The sequence below is a fragment of the Petromyzon marinus genome, chromosome 5, assembly GCF_048934315.1.
Source record: "Petromyzon marinus isolate PM22_M1 ecotype Great Lakes invasive population chromosome 5, UKy_Petmar_22M1.pri1.0, whole genome shotgun sequence".
Taxonomy (NCBI): Eukaryota; Metazoa; Chordata; class Hyperoartia; order Petromyzontiformes; family Petromyzontidae; genus Petromyzon; species Petromyzon marinus.
In genome coordinates, this window is record NC_133671.1 from 1,805,378 (window position 1) to 1,826,931 (window position 21,554).

General features: G+C 46.0%; 1 protein-coding gene across 8 annotated transcripts in view; it reads left to right on the forward strand.

Annotated features, from left to right (window-relative positions):
• LOC116938937 (uncharacterized) overlaps positions 1-21,554 on the forward strand; it is a 166,960-nt gene that overhangs the window by 125,864 nt on the left and 19,542 nt on the right. For all 8 annotated transcript variants that reach the window (XM_032946684.2, XM_032946686.2, XM_032946683.2 and 5 more), the window contains 14 exons: positions 4,695-4,748; positions 6,128-6,235; positions 7,611-7,664; positions 8,205-8,258; positions 10,331-10,384; positions 10,870-10,923; positions 11,358-11,465; positions 13,127-13,180; positions 13,875-13,928; positions 15,165-15,218; positions 15,857-15,910; positions 16,236-16,343; positions 17,589-17,642; positions 20,959-21,012. In XM_032946684.2, coding sequence (XP_032802575.2) covers positions 4,695-4,748; positions 6,128-6,235; positions 7,611-7,664; positions 8,205-8,258; positions 10,331-10,384; positions 10,870-10,923; positions 11,358-11,465; positions 13,127-13,180; positions 13,875-13,928; positions 15,165-15,218; positions 15,857-15,910; positions 16,236-16,343; positions 17,589-17,642; positions 20,959-21,012 — 918 coding nt within the window. The remainder of the gene's footprint in view (positions 1-4,694; positions 4,749-6,127; positions 6,236-7,610; positions 7,665-8,204; positions 8,259-10,330; positions 10,385-10,869; positions 10,924-11,357; positions 11,466-13,126; positions 13,181-13,874; positions 13,929-15,164; positions 15,219-15,856; positions 15,911-16,235; positions 16,344-17,588; positions 17,643-20,958; positions 21,013-21,554) is intronic.

The window sequence follows — 21,554 nt, forward strand, 5'->3', positions numbered from 1 at the left end:
AAAAGGCAATGCGACGGCCCGACGGCAACTCTAAGCACCCTTGATCTACTAAAATTTTAATGGGCATCTTCCCCGAGAAATCGGTGCCCAATAAACATGGTACAGTGAGGGAAGTTGAAACTAACACCGGTCCTGTCAATTGGATGTCACCGATGCACACCATCGCCATTATTTGGCCAATAATTCCGAGGAAGCTACCATTCGTGGCAAAGCACGGAGCTGTAACCGGACGAAGGTCTTGAACTGTGTGGAGTAAGAAGTAAAAAAATAACACTGAAATAATGGTAGCGGATGCTCCGGTGTCTATGAGCACCCGTACCTCCGACTACCCCGCCGCTACGGCGACCACACGGTGAGCCAACTCCGACCACTGACCAGGGCGGTGTGGCCAGCCGTTTTCCCGTACAACCGAATTGTCCCGCCCCACAACCAACCAAGAAAGTTCCCCGCGCAAATGCGAACCAACAACCGAACGGGATGAATGAGGTGGATGTGAGGGCCAAGCGTGAGGTGTGCCGCGACTCGCCTTAGTTTCAAGCGGGCCTGGGGACGTCCTTGGGATGACAGCGACGACCCAGAGGATCTCCATCCAGCAGCGCGGCATCCTGTCGGGATGTGTCCCGGCCGACCACAATTGTAGCAGAGGACGGAACCGCTCCTCGTGCGAGAAGAGATCCTCCGCCATCCCCCCGTCGCTCCAAGGCGCCGCTCCGCCAGCCGCCGTCGTTGACCGAAGCGCATGCTTGAGCGGGCTCCACTTCTTCAGTTGCACCGCACGCCTCAGAGGGTGCGGTGCACGCCACCACTTGTGTACGCCATTTAAAATTAAAATGTGTTTGAATGCACTGGGCGATCTGAAGGGACGATAAATCGTCATCTTCCATTCCTGGCAGGGCGACGTTAAGCTCCTTCGCCAAGGCCAGCATGCGCTCCAACACCAATGAGACCAAGCTAGCTTGCTCTATCTTGGGAAAAGCCGCTTACGCTAACGATAAAAGTGCGCTGCGGAAGGCGAGAGGCGTCTCGGCCTCCCCTCGCCTTCGCGCACTGAACTTCTGCCGAACATTAGACGGAGGATCATAGATCGCCGCCATCTGTGCAAAGGCAAGCTTCATCGTAGCCCTCTCAGCGGGCGGCACTGCGTAAAACGCTGCTAAGGCATCATCGTCCAGGACAGTGGGGAGCGCCCTCAGCGCTTCCTCCTCCGTCCAGACCGCTAACTCATAGCTTGCAGTGAAGCGCCGCTGAAATGCTGCGAATTCCTTCACGAACAGGAGCTGATGCTTGAATAATGGGATGTCTATTAGCGATTTTGGCGGGAGGTCTTAAATGGCGGGAACCCTTTCCCGCACAACCGCCAAAATGGCGGCCGCGTACACGCTCCGTGTGGTGGAATTTTCCCGCACGCGGGAAACTGCGGCGACTACCTCTACGTCCCGCAACCCAGGCGCTCTCCCCTCCATCACCGGCTCCTCCTGGTCGAGCTCAGTGACGAGCGAGGCCATCGCATCAAGTAGCTCAGTGAGACGCCCGCGGAGCGATGGGCACGGTGGTCGTCCCGCTGCTCCGCAAGTAGCGTCGCCTCGCCCCCTCTCTCCGGGTCTGCCATTCCCGGGGTCGTCTGTGGGGAAGTCCCCTCGTCTTCGTCTTCATCCGAAGCTGTCTTGGCGAGTTGTAGCCTCACCCTAGCGAAGTAGCCTTACCCAAGGTAAGGCTACTTCGCTAGGATTTTTTTTTACCACTTTTGGCACCAGTTGTAGTGGGTCCAATCAGGCGCACACTAGAACTTGGAGGCAACACGGTTTATTAACGAACATCACATAACACTTAACGGAATAACAACATAACGGAATAACAACCCACCGTTCCTACACTTGGCTATATACACTTAGAGTAGATTGCTATTTACATTCTGAATGGGCAACTACAAACCGGAACAGGTCAACTAACGCACTGCCTGGTCCACGTGCGCGACGCCCGGAGACCCGAAAACCCGCCGACGACAAAGGTTTCTTCCAGCAGCATCGACCCCGGTCCCCCCCCGGGGTTCGGCTTTTATCCTTACGGCTTGGCCAGGCCCCACCTTTGGCCACGCCTCTTTCCCGATCTTTCGTGAAGGTTCAGGGCCCACCTCACATGTTGCTCAATCCTGGCACCCCCTGTCCACACCACCTCCAGTCACGTGCCCCTTCCTGTTTACCCAGCTTCCCCTGGTATGCCCATCCGGTGTCCAGGGAGAGTCTCCGCCCCTACAGCACCACCCACATGGTACTGTCTCTACACAGCGGTACTCATACCAACGACACTACACATGTCTATTTGTTTTACGAACGTGAGATTCACCCCTTAACCCCCCCTACCCATAGTGGGAGTCAAAGTTATTCTGCTGGGAGACTTAAATACTATGACCTCGGACACACATGAGCAGACACAAAGACACAGATTCACTTCTGCTGCCATCTGGAACGCTCTTCCTTTCGATATTAGGAAGCCACGGGAGCTGTGCACTTTTAAATCATCTAGATTGAAAACTAATTTCTGAAGAACTGATTTTTGTGTTCAGTTTGTCGTCCTTCCCCCGCACCTCCGATTAGCATGGTTGGCTTCGTATGGTGCGAAAGAAGCTGAACATACATATACAACAAATTACCTCCAAGAACATTGACTGGCTTTCACCACTCTAAGTGCCGGTGTCATCTTCATGGAGCTTGTGCCAGGCTAGGTGCACTTTAAAGCCATGTGAAGTTTTGAAAGCTCGCTGGCAGGAGGTCATTAAACTCAGATGACTGACCAATGCACCTGTTGTGCTTCCCACTGTGCCAGATTGCTACTCTTTAGCCGCCTAGCGCTCCACTCGTTATTGTGAGTGTTGATCCTGCCCAGTGGCTTCCTTCACGAGTCTCCTCAATAGAGGCCGATCTTGACACGGCTATTACCAGATACCACTGGTCAGATGACAGTTTTGTTTTTTGTGTCGCATAGCAAAGCCTCACCTCTTTGCGACACACCCCAGATTCAACTCCTCAGAACAAGCGGCATGCACAACAGTGTGAATTAGTCAGAGGCAATTCGTTTAATATCACTCTGGCAACGATCAGCCTTCCATTGTATCCGTACCAAATGGAAATTCCTCTGGTACGGTGATGGAAAGCAACTTGGGCTATGCGATTTAGAAAGATAGATGTTCGTGTTTGGGCCAGAGGACATTCCAGTCGCACCTCAAGGTGAACATAATATATCTTTGACTTGCACACATACAACAATCAACCCAAGCACTGACATATTGCACTCGCCTCCCTCTGCAGCCATTACCCTGGCTGGGAAAAGCCTGCTTGGCCTTGCTAAATATTTTTATATATACACGTTTTATTATAGCTGTGACATAATTGCAAATTAATACATTACATACGTTAATATTTGTTCAGCTTCCCCACTCATGCATGACATACACCAGGGGCGGAACCAGGATTTTGACTTTGGGGGGGCTGACTTCAATATTCTGAGATATCCAGTGTATGTTTTCCAATGGGCGCCACAAATCTATACAAATTTTTTATTGGATTTGAACGCGGACTTTATTAATAGGTCGGAGCCGCTGATGTGGCTAATAAGTTCGATAAGTTCGAAAGGCTGCCGCTCAATCAGCCTGCAGGGCAGCACAAGGTGGCAGCCAGCACTTTGCAGCAGCCGGATATCCGGTTATCCCGATTACCGACTTTCCCAAAATTTCAGGGGGGGCTGTGCCCCCCCCCAGCCCCCCCTGTGGCTCCGCCCCTGACATACACAAGCTGACACCCAGTAATGTCGATCTTTTCAACACTGCAACTTGTTTAGTGAAGCTGCTGCTGCGTTGACAGTGGTGCTCAAGCATAATTAACTAAAATAACTCGACAAACACTGCTGCCTGAAAAGGAAACTTGCATAGCAGGTGACATTTCTGGCTATGGCCATTCTTCAGAGGAAATGAATGGGGCCATGGCCTAAAACGTCACCTATTGTCTTCGTTTGTATGAACTGAATTTACTGTAATTACGACAGTATGAGTGTGGTGATGAGGATTGATGTTATAATCAGCATTCATTTTACATCTGCAAAAGAAAAATATATATTGCTGACTGTGGTGTTAGCATAGCAGAGCAGGTTTTGGATGGGCTGTGGAAACATCGTTGGGAGAGAAGAGAGATGAGTCTGAGTCTAATGAAAAGCGTGCTTGAGGTGGGAGTGCTGTCTGTATCGCTGTGTGGATCAGAGAGAGCTGGATTCTAATGAAGCATCTCAAAGATAAATGGCGGGCAATTGAGCTCAGATACATGCTGTGAATTTTCTTCGCAAGACTTGGGAAGTCATGCAGATGTCTGGAAGAGAACGTAACAGGTCAGTTTTGTCGCTACGATTAGACAAACACAGCTGCGCTTGGTGGGACACATGTCCTGGATTGGGTGACGGCTGATTGCTGAGACAGGAACCGTAGTGGTTCTCTCACGAGCCCGGCTACCAAAGGGAAGAGAAGACCTAAGGGCACATGGTGTTGGGAGACTGTCAGAACAGTTCTAGGAGGTGACGTGTTAACCGTGCAGCAGCTGCGGATTCTGTCTAAGGGTAGAAGAGCGTTGGCGAGGTGTCGTGACATCAGTGACCTCAGCCAGGATGACAACTTGATCTTGATCTGTTTTGTTGTGGTCTTCTGTTTGCAGGGCCCTCCTGGACCTGTAGGTCCTCAGGGAGTGGTGGGACAGCCTGGCCCAGCGGTAATATTATTTTGCACTTGTACATTTAACATGGCCTCGTTTGTAGATATACACAGATGCACTTGTATAAGTACATCCGTGTCCAGCTGTGCGAACCTGTTAGAACACACAAGCACATTTCCACCCGCATTTTTTTCCATATGCAGAGTCTACAGAGAGTGCATTTGTCCGTGATTGCTAATATGAATAATACGTGAATCCTCGTATCTTGGTGACCTGGATTTGGTTTCTAAGTAAATAAACCTATACTCACTCATTGTTTTTTTCGGTAAGGTCACGCATGTAGAAATACAATAAAATTATATTAAAACAAAAAAACAATCACGACATTTCGATCACAACGCAAGCGATCTTCATCAGGTGTCAAGAACAAATCACGGAGGTAAATACAACAAAAAGATGAGAGACGAGCATTCAACAAACCTGAAAAAACATTATGTGAAGCACATCCAGTCAGGCCAATAACACAGTTAGACACTACCTGGCAGACCACGAATTTCAGAAGAGTGTTAAATTTCGTGTTCAACCTTTGGATTGCACATACCAGCATAGATAGAATGAAATTATACGAGGTACACGGTCAGTAGAAATACATATACAAGTCCACCAAGAGGTAAGGAGGGAGGAAAGACGGACAGGGAGGCAGAAAGAGAGAGGGGGGGGGGGGCGGAGGGATGAACAGAAGCTTAAATAGGAAATACGTTTGGAGGGGGGGAGGGGCCAGAGCGAGAGCCGCAGCTCAAACATGCACATCTTACACATACAAAACGGCAGCTCAAAAAATGACCACCTCTTGTAAATACAAAACGGCAGCTCAAAAAGGGCACATCTTACACATAATTACAACGGTAACTTCCCCGTACACATAATTACGAAAGCTTTAATACTTTATTAAACCTATACTCTTTGGTTCTTTCGGTAAAGTCACGTAGGTAAAAATAAAAAAAAGTTAAAGTTTTATTTTATTTTTACCTACGTGACTTTACCGAAAGAACCAAAGAGTATGGATCATTGCAGTCACGAAAACTTCAAATCTAGAAATAAACCTATGCCAATTATTATTTCACTTTACCTAGGCCTCTGCAGGGTCACTTCAGCCAGTAATACTCGTCACAGTGTGTCAATGTCAGCAGTGAGGAAACTGCTGGCACGGTGCTGGGCATGCCATCCGTTCCAATGCTAAAATGGCCCTAACAGTCGCAAATGGAACATGCCACTCGGGTCCACCTAGGCTACCAGGGGGTGTGGCAACATCGCCCCTCGGCTTAGTTCCGTGAATGGGGTTGCCTTGTGTTTGCCTTGGGACGTTATGCCACTACTAGTTGTGTAAATGTACGTGCATCTGAGAGTGAGTTGGGTTGGTGTCTGTGGAAATGCAGGGAGCGGATGGAGAGGCTGGTCCAAGAGGACAGCAGGGCATGTTTGGCCAGAAGGGCGATGAGGGACATCGAGGCTTCAATGGGCTCCCAGGACCAACGGGCTTGCAGGTGGGTGTGCGTATGTGCGCTTGTGTGTGTGCGCTTGTGTGTGTGCGTGTTTGTTGAGAGAGAATAAAAATTAGTCTCAAGGAAAAAAATTGCCACAGGAGTCGCTGTCTATATCGCTGTGTTGATCAGAGAGCTGGGCAGACTACGCCGCTCAAATATAAATAGTTGGTATTTGAGCTCAGGTGTCTGAGATGGTTGCTAAACATTTATTGGCAAAAAAAGTTTGAGCAATGCAGGAGCCTGCAAGAGAACACGGCAGGTAAGTGTTGCAGACATGACGAGGTGGCTTCGCTGGGTGGGGTATGTGTCTCTTATGGGGAAAAGGGAATGTGTGAACATGGCCATTAGGGACCGCACCTAGGGAGACTCACGACAAAATGCCAGCCAACTCCCAGCGGGTACAGGGGGGAGGTGCAAACACGTGGTTCACATACAGGTATCCCTCGATGTACCAACGTTTGGTTTATGAAATTTTGTATTTCCACAATTGACGAATAATGGACACTTTGATTAACGAAATCGAATTTCCGCAATAACAACATTTTGCGCTGCACGCACCATGAGATCATAAAACAAGAAGCATCCGGGAAGCTGCGTTATCCACCTACGACAGCCTCACGGTGTCCCTGCAGTACAACAGTAACGCCTCCGCATCACCTTTACCGTCATGCCAACATGCAGATCTTTTAGTGAGTTTCGTGAAAAGGTTAATTATTTTCACACGAATTATTATTCAATCGTTTTAATATTAATGTTCTTTGTTTTCATTTTTGTATTGTGACAAGTGATGTAGGTGTATATTTTTACATTGAGAGTAGAGTTGGAATGACTGTTCGAAACATATCCCTAATTTTTTTTAATTGAATGAATGGGAAAAAAACATTCCGATTTACGAAATGTTGTTTTGCATGTGTTTTTGAAGGATGCATCCCTTTCGCAAATCAAGGGATACCTATATACACGTGTCTTGTGTTTGTTTTTTGTATGCGTGTGTTGCATGTGTGTGTGTGTTTTGTATATGTTCACTTGTGTTTACATGTCGTGTGTTTGCATGTGTCTTGCGTCCGTATCATCTGTGTGCCATACATGTGTTGTGCGTCTTGCCTGCGTTTGCGTGTCTTGTGCACGTTCACCTGTGTGGGTCTTGCTTGCGTATCTTATGTGTGCTCATACATGTTTTGCGTGTATGTTTGATGTCTTGTCAGTGAAACACAAGGCACTCCATACTTCTTTGTGGTTGTCACACAATGCTAAGCACGAAGTCACATTGTGTGACAACAGGGTGGGCTGACGAGTGTAACATGTGTATATACGTGTGCTCTCTACGTGCTTACATGAAATGATGTGCTTGTGCACACGTATGCATTCTTCTCAGGGTCTCCCAGGGCCGCCAGGTGAAAAGGGCGAATCTGGAGATGTCGGGCCAATGGTAAGTTAACAAATTTGGCCATTTTTGTTTTTTTGTCATAGTTGTTTGCATGCTTGCCACATTGTTGTTTTTTACCACTTGTAAGGCACACATTTCATGGTGTGCTTTGATTCTGCAATGACCAGTTAAATAGCCGCCAAGTAAGTGAAGTGTAGCATTGCTTTTGTTAAACGTACATTTTTTTGTCCAAAAAAATGTAAAGTATTGGTGCCAATTGTGATTGTGATTACTATTGTAATGCCTGTTTCGCCGGGCATCTTCAGGAGTTGAATCGGAGATGCCAAAAGTAGTGCATGGAGAAAGCTTGAGGGCAAAAAATGCCCAAAGCGCAGTCTAACCCGGGATATCGTACTTTGGTTATCTCTTGATCTCTGGGAAACGAATTTAATCATCACAAATTGATGGTTTATTTTGCACGACTGTTTTTTCGTAACATTCTCCGATGTTAAGTTAGATTTCTTTGAGATGTTTCGATTGAGTGTTTGTCATTATTTCTGTTCTAATTTGTTTTGTCTCACTTTGCCTCGATGCTTTCATTAGGGTCCACCTGGTCCTCCAGGACCGAGGGGACCTCAAGGGCCCAGTGGCGCTGATGTGAGTAGATCGTCTTATCATTAATGTTATTCCTTATCTTGCTTGAGCGACATTGTTGTATATGCCAAGATAAATGCACCTAAATCCTGCTGTGTTGACCTTTGTCATGATCCATTTGTGCACGATCCATATGCAGTGGTTGACTTCACACGGACGACTTCTTTTTCTCCGATGCCACTTTTATTACAAAACTCTTCACATTCAACACCCGTGACTTCAGCGTGCTTCTCTGCTCGCCGCCGCTCGCTCACCGCGCTCCCTCTCCCCGTCTCTCGCTGTCCCTCCCCTCTCCGTCGCTGTCTCTCTCCGTCTCTGTCTCACTCCGTCTCTGTCTCACTCTGTATCTCTGTCTCACTCTGTAATTCTGTCTCACTCCGTCTCTGTCTCACTCCGTCTCTGTATCACTCCGTCTCTGTATCACTCCGTCTCTGTCTCACTCTGTATCTCTGTCTCACTCTGTATCTCTGTCTCACTCTGTATCTCTGTCTCACTCTGTATCTCTGTCTCACTCTGTATCTCTGTCTCACTCTGTATCTGTCTCACTCTGTATCTCTGTCTCACTCTGTATCTCTGTCTCACTCTGTATCTCTGTCTCACTCTGTAACTCTGTCTCACTCCGTATCTCTGTCTCACTCTGTATCTCTGTCTCTGCCTCACTCCGTCTCTGTCTCACTCTATATCTCCATCTCACTCTGTATCTCGCTGTCGCTCGCTGTCTCTCGTTGTCTATCACGATCTCTCTCTGTCTCTATCTCGTCTCCATCTCTCCCTGTCTCTCCCTGTCTCTATCTCTCTCTGTCTCCTTGTCTTTCCTTGTCTCTGTCTCTCTCCGTCTCTCCTTGTCTCTGCCTTGTCTCTATCTCGTCTCTGTCTCTGCCTTGTCTCTGCCTTGTCTCTGTCTTGTCTCTGTCTCTCTCCGTCTCTCCTTGTCTCTGCCTTGTCTCTATCTCTCTCCTTCTCTCCTTGTCTCTGCCTTGTCTCTATCTCTCTCCGTCTCTCCTTGTCTCTGCCTTGTCTCTATCTCTCTATCTCTGTCTCTCCTTGTCTCTCCTTGTCTTCCCTTGTCTCTCTCCGTCTCTCCTTGTCTCTGCATTCTCTATCTCTCTCCGTCTCTCCTTGTCTCTGCCTTGTCTCATCTCTCTCTGTCTCTCCTTGTCTTCCCTTGTCTCTGGCTCTCTTCTTGTTCCCTGTTGCACTGCTAGCCTGTTCTGTCTCTCATGTCTTCTCTCTCCCTTGCCGATTCTCTGTCTCCTTCCGTCTTGCTCCGTTCCAGTCCCCAGCAACAACTCCCCACCCCGCTCTCTCGTCCCCGAATATATCCCCGTCCTCATTAACTATCAATTAATTAAGCGGCGTCCCCAACGACGTCTCGTGTCCCTGGCACCTGCCGTTATCACCCCCATCTCCCGAACAATGTGGCGCCACTTTGCCCCTGATAACAACAACCGGCCAATCACCGCCATGCATCTCATACCAACTTTTTGGGCCGTCTCCCTTTTGCCATTTCCCCAAGCCGCACATGTGCGTCTTTACAATCCTCCCTGTATGCGTGTGTTATTCCACTACACATATATCAAAAATACCAGACAGCACGCATTCATTATAAAAAAAAACACACAAATACATGTTGGAGAACATTACACAAGCCACACATGAGCATGTTTTTTATTCCCTTGTTAAGTCATTGCCTTTCAGAATCAGTATTGAACTCGTGGCACCACCAGATAACATCAGCAGCAGCACTTGTTGAACACCGTGCACTGAAGGAGTGGCTCAACTGATTTGTGTGCAGACTCCGCAGCAATGGATCCACACACACTCCCAGTCGCAGAGTCAGGCCGCCCGCTTCCCATACACAATTCAACCCTCAATGCAATATGGTGTCTTCCTGAATCAGTCGAAGATGCTAAAGGGAAAAAAAACTAATTCTGCTCACAGACATGTATTTCATCTGCTGTGCTATGATGAATGTGGTGGTCCAGTATGAAATGACAATAAACCAATTTATTGTGGGGCTTTCCATTCTTGAAGGGATGCAGTCAACTTCACTTGTAATTGTGTTGCTTCCCTAGGGCCCCCCTGGGCCGCTTGGTGGCCTGGGAACTCACGGAGCCACAGGAGAGAAGGTAAGCGGTCGTAATCATATAGCCTTACCAGACTGTGGGGCAAGAGCTGTTATTGAGCACAGATAAAGGGCTTCCCACTTACGCTCACATGCATACACACACATTGCTGGATGAGGGCCTCTATATTCCTGTGTGGAGCGTGAGGACTATTTGTCCCCATTTAGACATGCTGGTGAGTGTATATTTAGTGTACACTACTATGTGTATACAGAACAGACAAATGCAATTATATTAACTGCATACACCGCATAGCTAAGACAATATCCGATTAAACATCCTGAAACAATTCCACCTCCTCTAAATGTTCAACTACATTCTCCCTATCTTTATTTAAGCTCTCCATTAACACTTTCTGAGAATCTAGAAGAGATGAGATAATTCCGTCATTATCCGTACGAATTCATCACCACAACGGGTCCCTGCTCTGTTTTTCTCTGCCTTGTTCTTCACGTTCCTGTTCCTGTTTCTGCTTCTGCGTTTCTCAGGGAGAAGCAGGGGAAGCTGGTAATCCTGGAACCCCGGGAGAGCCTGGCGGATCGGTACGTGTGCTCGCCAGGTCTTTTCCGTTTCAAGAAAATAATGCTGGACTGTGATAAGCAATGTCACAGTAAAGGTGTGGCAGTCCTGCAGTTGCTTGCTCACGCCACCGCTGGCGGAAGGATATTCTGTCGAATCTACCGCGTTGAGAAGACGTGTTTGAAGGGGTGGATGTATACCCACACTTCATCCCACCACGCGCGAGCTGCCGTTCGACCAACTGCGGTGTAAACCATTTACACTGTCGGGAGGAGAGAGGCGGGGTAGGTTTTGAGAAACTTGCATTACCGTTTCAACTGCTGCCGCTGGGAGACTTGCAGCGCTAGTTACATTGAGTGGCATTATTTTAATTCTCATCGTGGTGGAAACGGCCGGTCCATCCTCACCATGTGTTGTTTCCCGTGCAGCCGTTGAGAAGCCATTTCTGTAATTCCAGGGCGGCAAAGGCGAACGAGGAGAAAAGGGCGAAGCCGGATCGCCGGGCGTCGCTGGGCCTCCTGGCCTGAAGGGGCCTCCGGGAGATGACGGGCCCAAGGGCAACCTGGTGGGGACCTCTCCAGCTCGCGTCCTCGCCTCACAGCCTCTCACCTCATCAACCGTCTAGACCCTGAAATGCACAAGTATAGAGCGAGCGGCCGTTGAGGAAATGCTGACAAACTTTCGCTAAAGTTAGATTGTTGGTGATTGTAACCATAACAATGGTCATGGCACTTACAACAACATAATCATGCGCTTCCTCGTGGAGAATATTAATATTAACGAAATATATAAGCAGATGCTACACCTTCCCATATCGGTCTCTTCACATAAATAAAACAAGAGCACCTTTTTTACAAATCTCATCAACCACATAGCCTTCTGGGAGACCTTTTTTTAAAGCATTGTGTCAACACACGGATACTCTGGACCGGATATGACTTTCCACGCCCAATAAGCAGAGTGAGGCTCACTTGAACCAACATTTCCAGATTTTTATAGGCAAGGTCCCTCCCTGTTATATATGGGCATTCGTTTGATGCAAGACAATACAAAATAAATAATATTTGCATTGCTGTCGAGAATATTAAAGTAATTTTTCTCTTTAAAAAATGATCACGTATTTTAATATCCCACACTGTACCAAACACATCCACAGCCTATTTATGTTTTCACTGAAATTCACCAGTGTCACTAAAAATATAATAAATTGTGTGCATGCACATACGTACACAAAACAAATGAATGAAGTACTCTTTGGGTCTTTTGGTCAAGTCACGTAAATAGAAAATAATAGATCATGACGTTTCGATCGCAATACAAGCAATCGTCTTCAGGTGAGTGAGAGAGAAAGCTGCTGAGACAAGGTCTTATATAGGCCTGAGATGGGTGCATCAAGGTAGGTGGGTGGAGCTAGAGATGGTCCAACCACAGAGGCTGGGGTAGTGGACACCCAGCCCGTCAATACAAATACATCCAACCTTTATTCTTGGTTCTTTCGGTAAAGTCACGTAGAAGGGAAACAATAAAATAATAATCACCTGATGATGATTGCTTGTGTTGCAGTCGAAACGTTGTGAGAATTTTATTGTTTTATATTTATTAATTATTGTATTGTTTCCCTCCTACGTGACTTTACCGAAAGAACCAAGAATATGAATCCCTGCAGTCACGAAAGCTTTAAATCAAAACATCCAACCTAGTAATGAAACTCGGAGAGTCCGTTAACATCGGTAGATAGGATGGAAACATAGCAAGTTAAAATTGTACCTGGTTAATCACGTCCTTCCAATGATTGCTCAATTTGTACCCATCTTCTCGGTTAAAATTGTGTCTGTTTATATATCTGGATGGCTTCATGAACAAATATTTGATGATAGCCAGTAGGTTTGAAGTGTACCTTCGTCTTGTAAAAATCAATATCGTGTAAGCCCACGCCTATATAAGACCTTGTCTCAGCAGCTTTTTCTCTCTCACCTGAAGACAATTGCTTGTGTTGTGATTGAAATGTCGTGATCTATTATTTTCTATTTACGTGACTTGACTGAAAGATCCAAAGAGTATGAATTGCTGCAGTCACGAAAACTTTAAATCAAAATATATGAAGATCACCTGTATAGCCTTAAAGACACATACCTAAATGCCTGTAGATACACATACATATGTATGACACACACGCGCATGCATGTGAACACACGCACAACTGTGGTGTGTTTTTTTCTTTCGCAGGGCCCGGTCGGGTTCCCAGGAGATCCGGGACCCCCTGGGGAGCCTGGCGTGGCTGTAAGTTGGATCGTTTCATTCTTCTTATTTTGCATTAAACAATTCAACCGTCCACTCTTTTGCCCTACATATCAGATTGGCCACGTGCATTGTGCAATGCATCAGACATTATGCAATGCAATGTTTGCATTGATGCAATGAAGAACAGTTATTTTTCCATCAACCCAATATGACACGTAATAATTCTGCTGTTTGGTGTTTAAAGGCAATAATAACGAATATGGTTTTGACCACGTTGCTGACATTACTTACAAAAGAAGCACGATAAGTCTGAACGTGGTTAAATAGTAATTGTTTAATGTAAATTAAAGTGGTGGTAATTGTCTTGGGGTGGCGACGTGGCCCAGCAATAGTGTGTTCGGCGCTCATTGCAGAGGTTCTTGGTCCGAACCTGACAGACCAACCTAGTTAATACTTCGGGTGTGTTAACCATAATAATAGGTACCATCTGCTTCACAGTGGACATTAAAGTTCCCATTGTGTAATTTGAAAAGAGTAGTGTGCCATCATCATGGTCTACATTTTCCAATTTTACAAATTACCTGCAAATCACTCCGTTGGAGTTGCAGACTGTGCTTGCAAAACATAGTGCCATAGTGATAGCCTTATGCTATAAGAATGGCGCAAATACCAAATATAATTGGTAAATTCGTAATGTATGGTGATGGTGACTGTGGTGATGGTGAATTGACAGGGTATTGACGGAGGACCCGGAGAGAAAGGAGACAACGGAGACCCAGGCGCCGCAGTGAGTGCATGAGCCTCTCTCACATCGGCTCACTAGGCGTCATCCATGCATTCACTTCCTTCTCTGTGCTTCCTCTATGTTATTCCTTCTGTCCCGCTCGTCAGCTCGTGATTAGCATATGTCTTGGTTGGCGCCTTGGATTCTGAAATCACATGTGACTTCCTCACTGCATCTTAATTCAACCCCGACAGTAGCTGAAGAGACAGTGATGAAACCCCTTGTAAATGTTTTGTTTAAGCAGCATATTTTCTTGCTGCCTTAAGTCAACATGTTGACACTTTATTATATTTTGTTAAGCTTTTCTCATGTGCCTTTAATCTGCCCAATATAGTCAACTTTATTTTCCAGAATTTATGTTATATTAATGGTATATTTTAAATGTTTACTTGCACTTCACCTTCTTGGCTTTTTTTCACACTTTTACTATTATTGTTGTAGTTGGCATCCATGTGTTACATTATTATTTTTTTACCGGTAGCCCACATGTCCCTTGGATTTGACCGTCCGTCCCTCTGTAGCCAGCCAGCCAGTCAAACTTTTTTTTTACAATATAGTATGGCATTGTGCACTTAAATGGTCTGGATATGATCCAAGTCGTTTGGGCAAAAGAGGCAGTGTTGCTCCACGTGTCTCAACGAGGGTTTATTTCACCGTGGGGTGATGACTTTGTCCAATGGCAGCACGTTCGCCGCTTATTGCAGCGGTTTTCAGTTCGAGTCGGGCAGGCACCCCTGGTTATTGCTTGGGGTTTATTAACAATGAAATACTCCAATTTGAAGACGTTAAAGATCACATGACGTCATTCACTATCAGTAGGCTTTTGTGGGTTGACATCATAGTCAACAATTGATACGTAGAAAAATTACCTGCAGATCACTTAATTGGTATTAAAATCATCACCCCCTACTGGCACTAATTTCCAGTTGCACGACAGGTGCTGAGTCGCCTTGTGCCGCAGAGGGACAACTGCCACTGGGGGTGCCCTTTTAAATTTGTTGAGATGTGATGCGATGTAAGTCACGTATCACGTCTATAGCGCTCGGAGACTCCCCGGCGTAAAAGAGCGTGGCTCTATCCCAAACAATAATTGTGGTTAAATGAAGGATACTTGACTGACTTAAATAAATGACATTCATTCTATCCTTTGTGCACTGCATTATTTTAAGGACTCGTATTTTCAGGACGTTTTACGTGTTGTCTCGTGTCCCTTACCCAACTCTTGTGTCTGCCTTTCAGGGTCCGCCAGGTCCATCTGGAGAGGCTGGTCCCCCGGGGCCTCCTGGCAAGCGGGTGGGTGCTACACTCGACCGCTGGCCCCTCTCATAGCATCCACTCGCTGTATGATAGATGCGCTATGAAAACGACTTAGCCGTACAGATGAGTCTTGAGTCTAAAGGGAAGGGCAGTTGAGACAGGAACGTTGCCAGTAATACTGTGTAGATCAGAGATCTGCACCTTACCTAGCAGCTCCAAGAGACGTTGTTGGTATTTGAGCTCAGGTGTATGAGACGGATGCTGGGAATGTATTTGCAAGACAGGAGCAACAGTGCAGAAGTCTGAAAGGGGACGTGGGGCAGGTGAGTGTTGTAGGCGTGATGAGGCAAAAATAATCGCACTGAGTAGGTTGTGTCTGCGAAGTATAGGAGGGCCCATTGCTGAGACTTGCCATTCGAGGGGTCTCTACAAGCCTAGTGACCAAGGAAAAGAGGAGACCTAAAGGCAGACAGTGGGAGACTGTGAGGGCTGATTATGGAGATCGCACGTCAACCATGCAGCAGCCGCGGGATATTTGGTGGAGGGTAGAAATCGTTTTCGAGGTGTGAGTGCATGACTTTGGCCATGATGACATCTTCATCTTGTTATTGACAACTCGTGTTACGTAGTAATTTCAATGCAATGACAGCTGTGGTAATTGGTTCTGTTTTAAGGGGCTACCAGGAGCAGTTGGATCCGAGGGAAAGCAAGGAGAGAAGGGTGCAAAGGTGGGTAATTTTCTTGGTTGTTTCAATGACATCATTTATAATAATTGTTATCAAAATATTCACCTGAAAAGATGGAACATCTCGATTGCAATGATGTCCAGGATGTCGATTAACACACGCATAGAAAACACATTCTGACACGTGTTCAAAGATGCATTTTAAGTGGACATTTACATGGCAATGTATCAAAGAAGATGTTTGACATGACTGAAAATGGTGATTTGGTGTTGCCACTGATAACAGCAATGATATGAACATCTCTCTCTCTGCCAGTAATGTTTGAGAGCCCGATGTTGATTTTGCTGCTCCTCTGTGTGTGTGTTAGGGGGAGGGCGGTGCGGAAGGCCCTCCAGGCAAGACAGGACCTGTGGGGAATCAAGGCCCACCAGGAAAGGCCGGGCCTGAAGGACTGCGGGGAATACCAGGCCCAGCGGTAATAATATGTTTGTAATAATTACTTGCTTCAGATTCTAAGTACCAGTACCTGTTTGTATGCCCATTTCAAATAGTTTGCCTATTTTCTGTACATATACTTTGCCAAAATAGTTATGTGTGCATATTTCTGCAGGCTGCCAGTCTATGCAACCTGGGCCTGTTTAATCATCTTACAGTATAGTTTTGTCATTGTCATCAACCCCTTCATATCTAAATATTAAAATATTGACATTTATATGTATACGAATAGTATGCATAACAAAAGAGCAATAACAATTAAGTATATTCTTTTTTTGTCCAGTCTTGCTGGAAAGCATTGGGCTAGGATGCTCTTTCGTTGCTACCGAGTAACTCAATTAAATCCCCAGCGTAAGTGTGTAATGCTCATTGTTTATGTCTGTGTCTGGTGCATGTATTGTCAAATAAGATACAAATAATAATACCACTGTTTCACATGTAATAATAATATTAATTAAAATATGCTTATGGACACATGTTCCTCGCATTACTTATGAAAGAAGTATAACAAATATACATGTATAATGATCATGTAAATTGAAAGTGGTGGTAGTTATTGGGGTGGTGGTGTGGACAAGCGATAGTTCATTCGCCGCTTGTCGCAAACGTTCGTGGTTCAACTCCAGCGGCTACCCTCATGCACACCGGGGTGTGAATCAGCCATAAAACACACGCACCACGTGCTTCAGAGTGGACGTTAAAGATCCTATGACATTTTTGATTTACAGCTTTCGTGACTGCAGGGATTCATATTATTGGTTCTTTCGGTAAAGTCACATAGAAGGGAAACAATAAAATAATACAAATATAAAACAATAAAATTCTCACTGTGAGAATTTTATAAAATAATAAAAATATAAAACAATACAATTCTCACTGTGAGAATTCTCACTGTGAGAACTGTGAGAATTCTCACTGTGAGAATTTTATTGTTTTATATTTTTATTATTTTATTGTTTCCCTTCTACGTGACTTTAGCGAAAGAACCAAGAATATGAATCCTATAACATATTTCGCAGAAGCAGGCCATTGCATGCCAGCATCATAGTCCACATTTCCCAACGTTGAAAAAAATAATCACAAATTAACACATAGCATGCCATTGCTGCCCCCTACTGGCAGACTACAGAGCTTGGATTGATTGTCCCTCCTCTCGTTAGTAACCTCTCTGATGTTCTGATGTGTTTGGTGTTGTGTGGGTCTGTCTTTTTATGTGTGTGCACAGGGAGATCAAGGATCCCCAGGTCCATCTGGGCAGAAGGGACCTCCAGGTCCTATGGTAAGTCACCTCTGGTCGTGGTGGTGTTTATGTGCTAAACAGGACATTACTTTTATCCATCCAGGTCGTCTGCTTTATTGAGATATATATTTTAAGAAATTGTATTCAGTTATGATAACGTTTTTTGTGGGGTTATACGTGAAAATAAACGAGAGGTGCAAAGTATTAACTTTGACTGGATGCCGCATGGGGAGCAGTCCCACACGAGCCTGGTGGAGAATTTTGCAGCCCTTGGGACAGATTACGTGAAGCGAACCTGAACCAGAGAGAGTGCAGAGAACTTTGAGAACAATTGTCCTCGATGCAGAGGTGCAAGGTTTAATCGTAAAGGTTCGTCAGTTTGACGCGAAGGCTTTCGCGAACAGTATTATTCATAATCAAGGTTTTTTTTGGGTTAGATGGCGTAACTATAAATATGTCGTTAACTCACGACCACCCGATGATGCTGGATGGAATTACCTGCAAAACGTCACGGTACTCAAATTGTAAATGTTGTGAGTTTACTCTCCAACACACCCGTGGGCTGAAGTAGTAACTAATTGGCACGTTTTGTTTACATGACAAACCTTACTAATTGGCCTTGTTGGGTGGTGGCAGGTTAATGACACGTTTATATTTACATGATATATCTTAAAAAACCTTGAGTATGTTTAATCATAAATGAGACCAAACAATGGCTGAGGGCTCAAATCAAAGAAGCCATAGACAAAATCACTTTAATGATATCTACGGGTACCCTTTTTACACTGAAGATGATGAAAAATAAAGGTCTTACGTTTTCTGGCAAAAATACAGCACCAAATAGACACAGCTATTACAAGGCATACAGTCTGCATAAACCACACGTGGTAAAACATGCAACCAAATATGTTCTGATAATGTATGCATTATCCTTAAAACTGATAGTCCTACTCCGGAGACAGCGTCCAGTGCCATAGAGCAAAGAACTCCAAAAGGTGAACCCTACAAGGACAATGCAAACACCAAGCCATTAATAGCTTGGGTTAAGCAGTTATATAATATAATAACCCTTTTTGCGTTCTTTGGTCTAACACTGGTGAGACAAATTGATAAAAGGGGCTGTCTCTGGTGTAGGCCAATCACTTTTTGAAAGATAATGCATGCATCAGAGCATATTTGCTTGCATGTTTTACCACAAGTATGTGTGGTTGATTAAGGCCTAATGCCTTGTAATAGGTGTTTGAACATCTTAATACCTGTGTAGTGGGTTCAAGGAGAGTGGAGACGGCTTGTAGAGGCAACACGTTTATTTACGATAACGGTAACAGCAACAGTAACAGTCCCTAACACAAAGGGGTAGCGGTCCCTTTACCCGCTACCTGGGGAGGTACGGCCTCCGGGCAAGCGTACCCTATCACTGGGACCACGGGCTCTCTCTTCTCCGGCTAACGGTGACCTAGGGGAGGCTACACTGACCCAACCCAGCCAAGGTACGTGTCTCGACCACTGACCCTCTCGGTCCCGGCCCTTACAAGGACATCAGGCCCCGGGGGTTCCCAGGTTCTCACCACTGGCACACTCAGTGCCGGCCCTTAGAAGGACAGCGGGTCTGGGGGTTCCCAGGGTCTTATGCTAGCTGGTCTTTAGGCTTCAGTCTTCGGACTAGCCCCGGACTCGTCCAGAGGTCCGGCTTTTATACACTTCCCCAGGTGTGTCCGTCCCTGGCCACGCCTCCCTTCCAGAGAGTTCCAGGGGGGGTCTCGGGGGATCCTAGAACACCCCACAGCCCCCCCGCCCCCCCGCTTTGGGGCTGGGGAATGTATCGACCCTCATACCGGTCCAAGCTACTGCCCCTGGTGGGCCCTGCCTGCTACTGCAGGTAAGTACACAGCCCATTTACGGAGCTACACCTGTATTGCCAAAAAAAGGTCAATTCTTTTTTTATTTTATCATCAACTTTAAATGACGCTTAGGATTTCCATCTTTTTGGGAACTGAAATTGATGCAGAGTGCACTGAAGAGGAATGGCAAGCAATGTAGAATTTGAATGACCGTTCGACAATAATTGAGCAAGACCTAGAGTAATAATAATTGATATTTGTAGGGCACATTTCATTTTCTTTGGTTCTTTCGGTAAAGTCACGTAGGTAAAAAAAATAAAAAAAAAATAATCACGACGTTTCGATTGCAACACAAGCAATCATCATCAGGTGTGACAACCACAGCAATAATTTTTTTGTTACTGAAGTGGGAGAGAGACCAGAGTCAGGGCAGTTAAATAAGTCAGAGAGGGGGAGGGTGGTGGGGAAAAGGGAGGGGGTGAATGGGGAGAGGAAGGACGGGCTTTGCACGGACGCTGAGAGCAAAGAAGCAACATGATTGCTGCACAAAATAGATGATGGAGCCCACAGCAAAATAGCCGTACTGCCAAATGCTGAACAGGAAATAAGCAGAACCAGGGTACATGGCAGCCAGAACTAGGGGTTAAAGGACAATTTAATGAGGTGCGTTTTCAAGACAGACAAAAGTAGAAAAACTGAATTCCTGACAGAAAATTAGGAAGAAGAATGCACAAGGGGACGTTGAAAGAGAGAGCGGAGGGAGGGGAGGGGGGTTTGTGGGACGAACGGAGATGGAAAGTTAGAAGATGATGGCGGTGGCTTGCGTGTGAGGCAATGTACATGCAGTCATTGTGAGATAATCTTTGCCTCGAACTGGAACAATGGTACACACCAGTATGAAGCGTTGCGACGATGATGATGATGCATACACCATTCATCTTGACAAAGGCTGGGTTTAAAAAAAAAGTTAAACATGCAAATGAGTAAGCGTTTAGCGAAGCATCGATTCAACAATTCATATTAATTCTTAAGGCTCACAGTATAAGCGTCAAATTGATGCTTTGCAAATGACAGCTTATGCAAGTGAGGCTAACGGGGGGGCAAACTAAAGTCATGGCCCCTGAACGGCGCCATTTCTTGGAGCCACCGGCAAGGCGTGGCGGTAACACATTTACTGGACCGCTCCAGGGGTCTCACGAACAAAGCCCCCATAGTGTGAGGTGACAGCCGCTCCACACTGGGGCTTCCCATAGCCACAGGGTAGCAGTGAACATTGGTGACTGTGCTGCACCGACGGGTGCTATGAAGGCTGGCACGGTACACGAGGGGGTGGGTTGTCAGCACCACGCCGGACTGCTTTTGCGGTGATATTTACACACCACACCAGGTACACATTTGAGGATGAGTCGACCTAGGGGAGGCCCAGTACCGATTCAGATAATCGGCACTGGCATTGGCCATGAGGGGGAATTAAACACGGGTTGCTGCACGCGGTGTGTGTGTCTGTGTTTCAGGGTCCACCGGGGCTGCCTGGACTAAAGGGGGATCTTGGAATTAAAGGAGAAAAGGTAATAATTGTATTCATATTGACATTTTTGTTTTATTTTCCGAAGATGGTGCCCCTTTGAGCTTCTTGAGACACCTAAGCATTTTCCGCCACTGCACCCAACCATAACCGACCCAGATGTGGCCTCAGAGAAGGATGACTTTCACCCAATTGTATCCGTGCCTTTTGGCATAGATAAAGGGGAGTAACCTGCAGGAGGTAGCGATATCCACATTCAGATAAACGTGGATAATGAGATCGACCAAGGTCACTCCCCGCACCAGTACTCGCATCACCTGTACACATGAGCAGAAAATATGCCTCCTTGCCATGATTGTCTCTCCACATGATAAATAAAGTGTGTTTTTTATTTATGAATCCCATCAGCCACACAGTCTTCTGGGATTGACTCTTCAGCTGTACCTTATTTTTTATAGGGTACAAGCCGCTTAACACTGTTTAGGAAATGGTGTGTTAAAATGATAAAAATCAGAATCTTTATTTAGACTGGAGGAATCCGATGAACTATGCAGCTCACAGATGTCCAGTAGGGGCAGGTCAGCA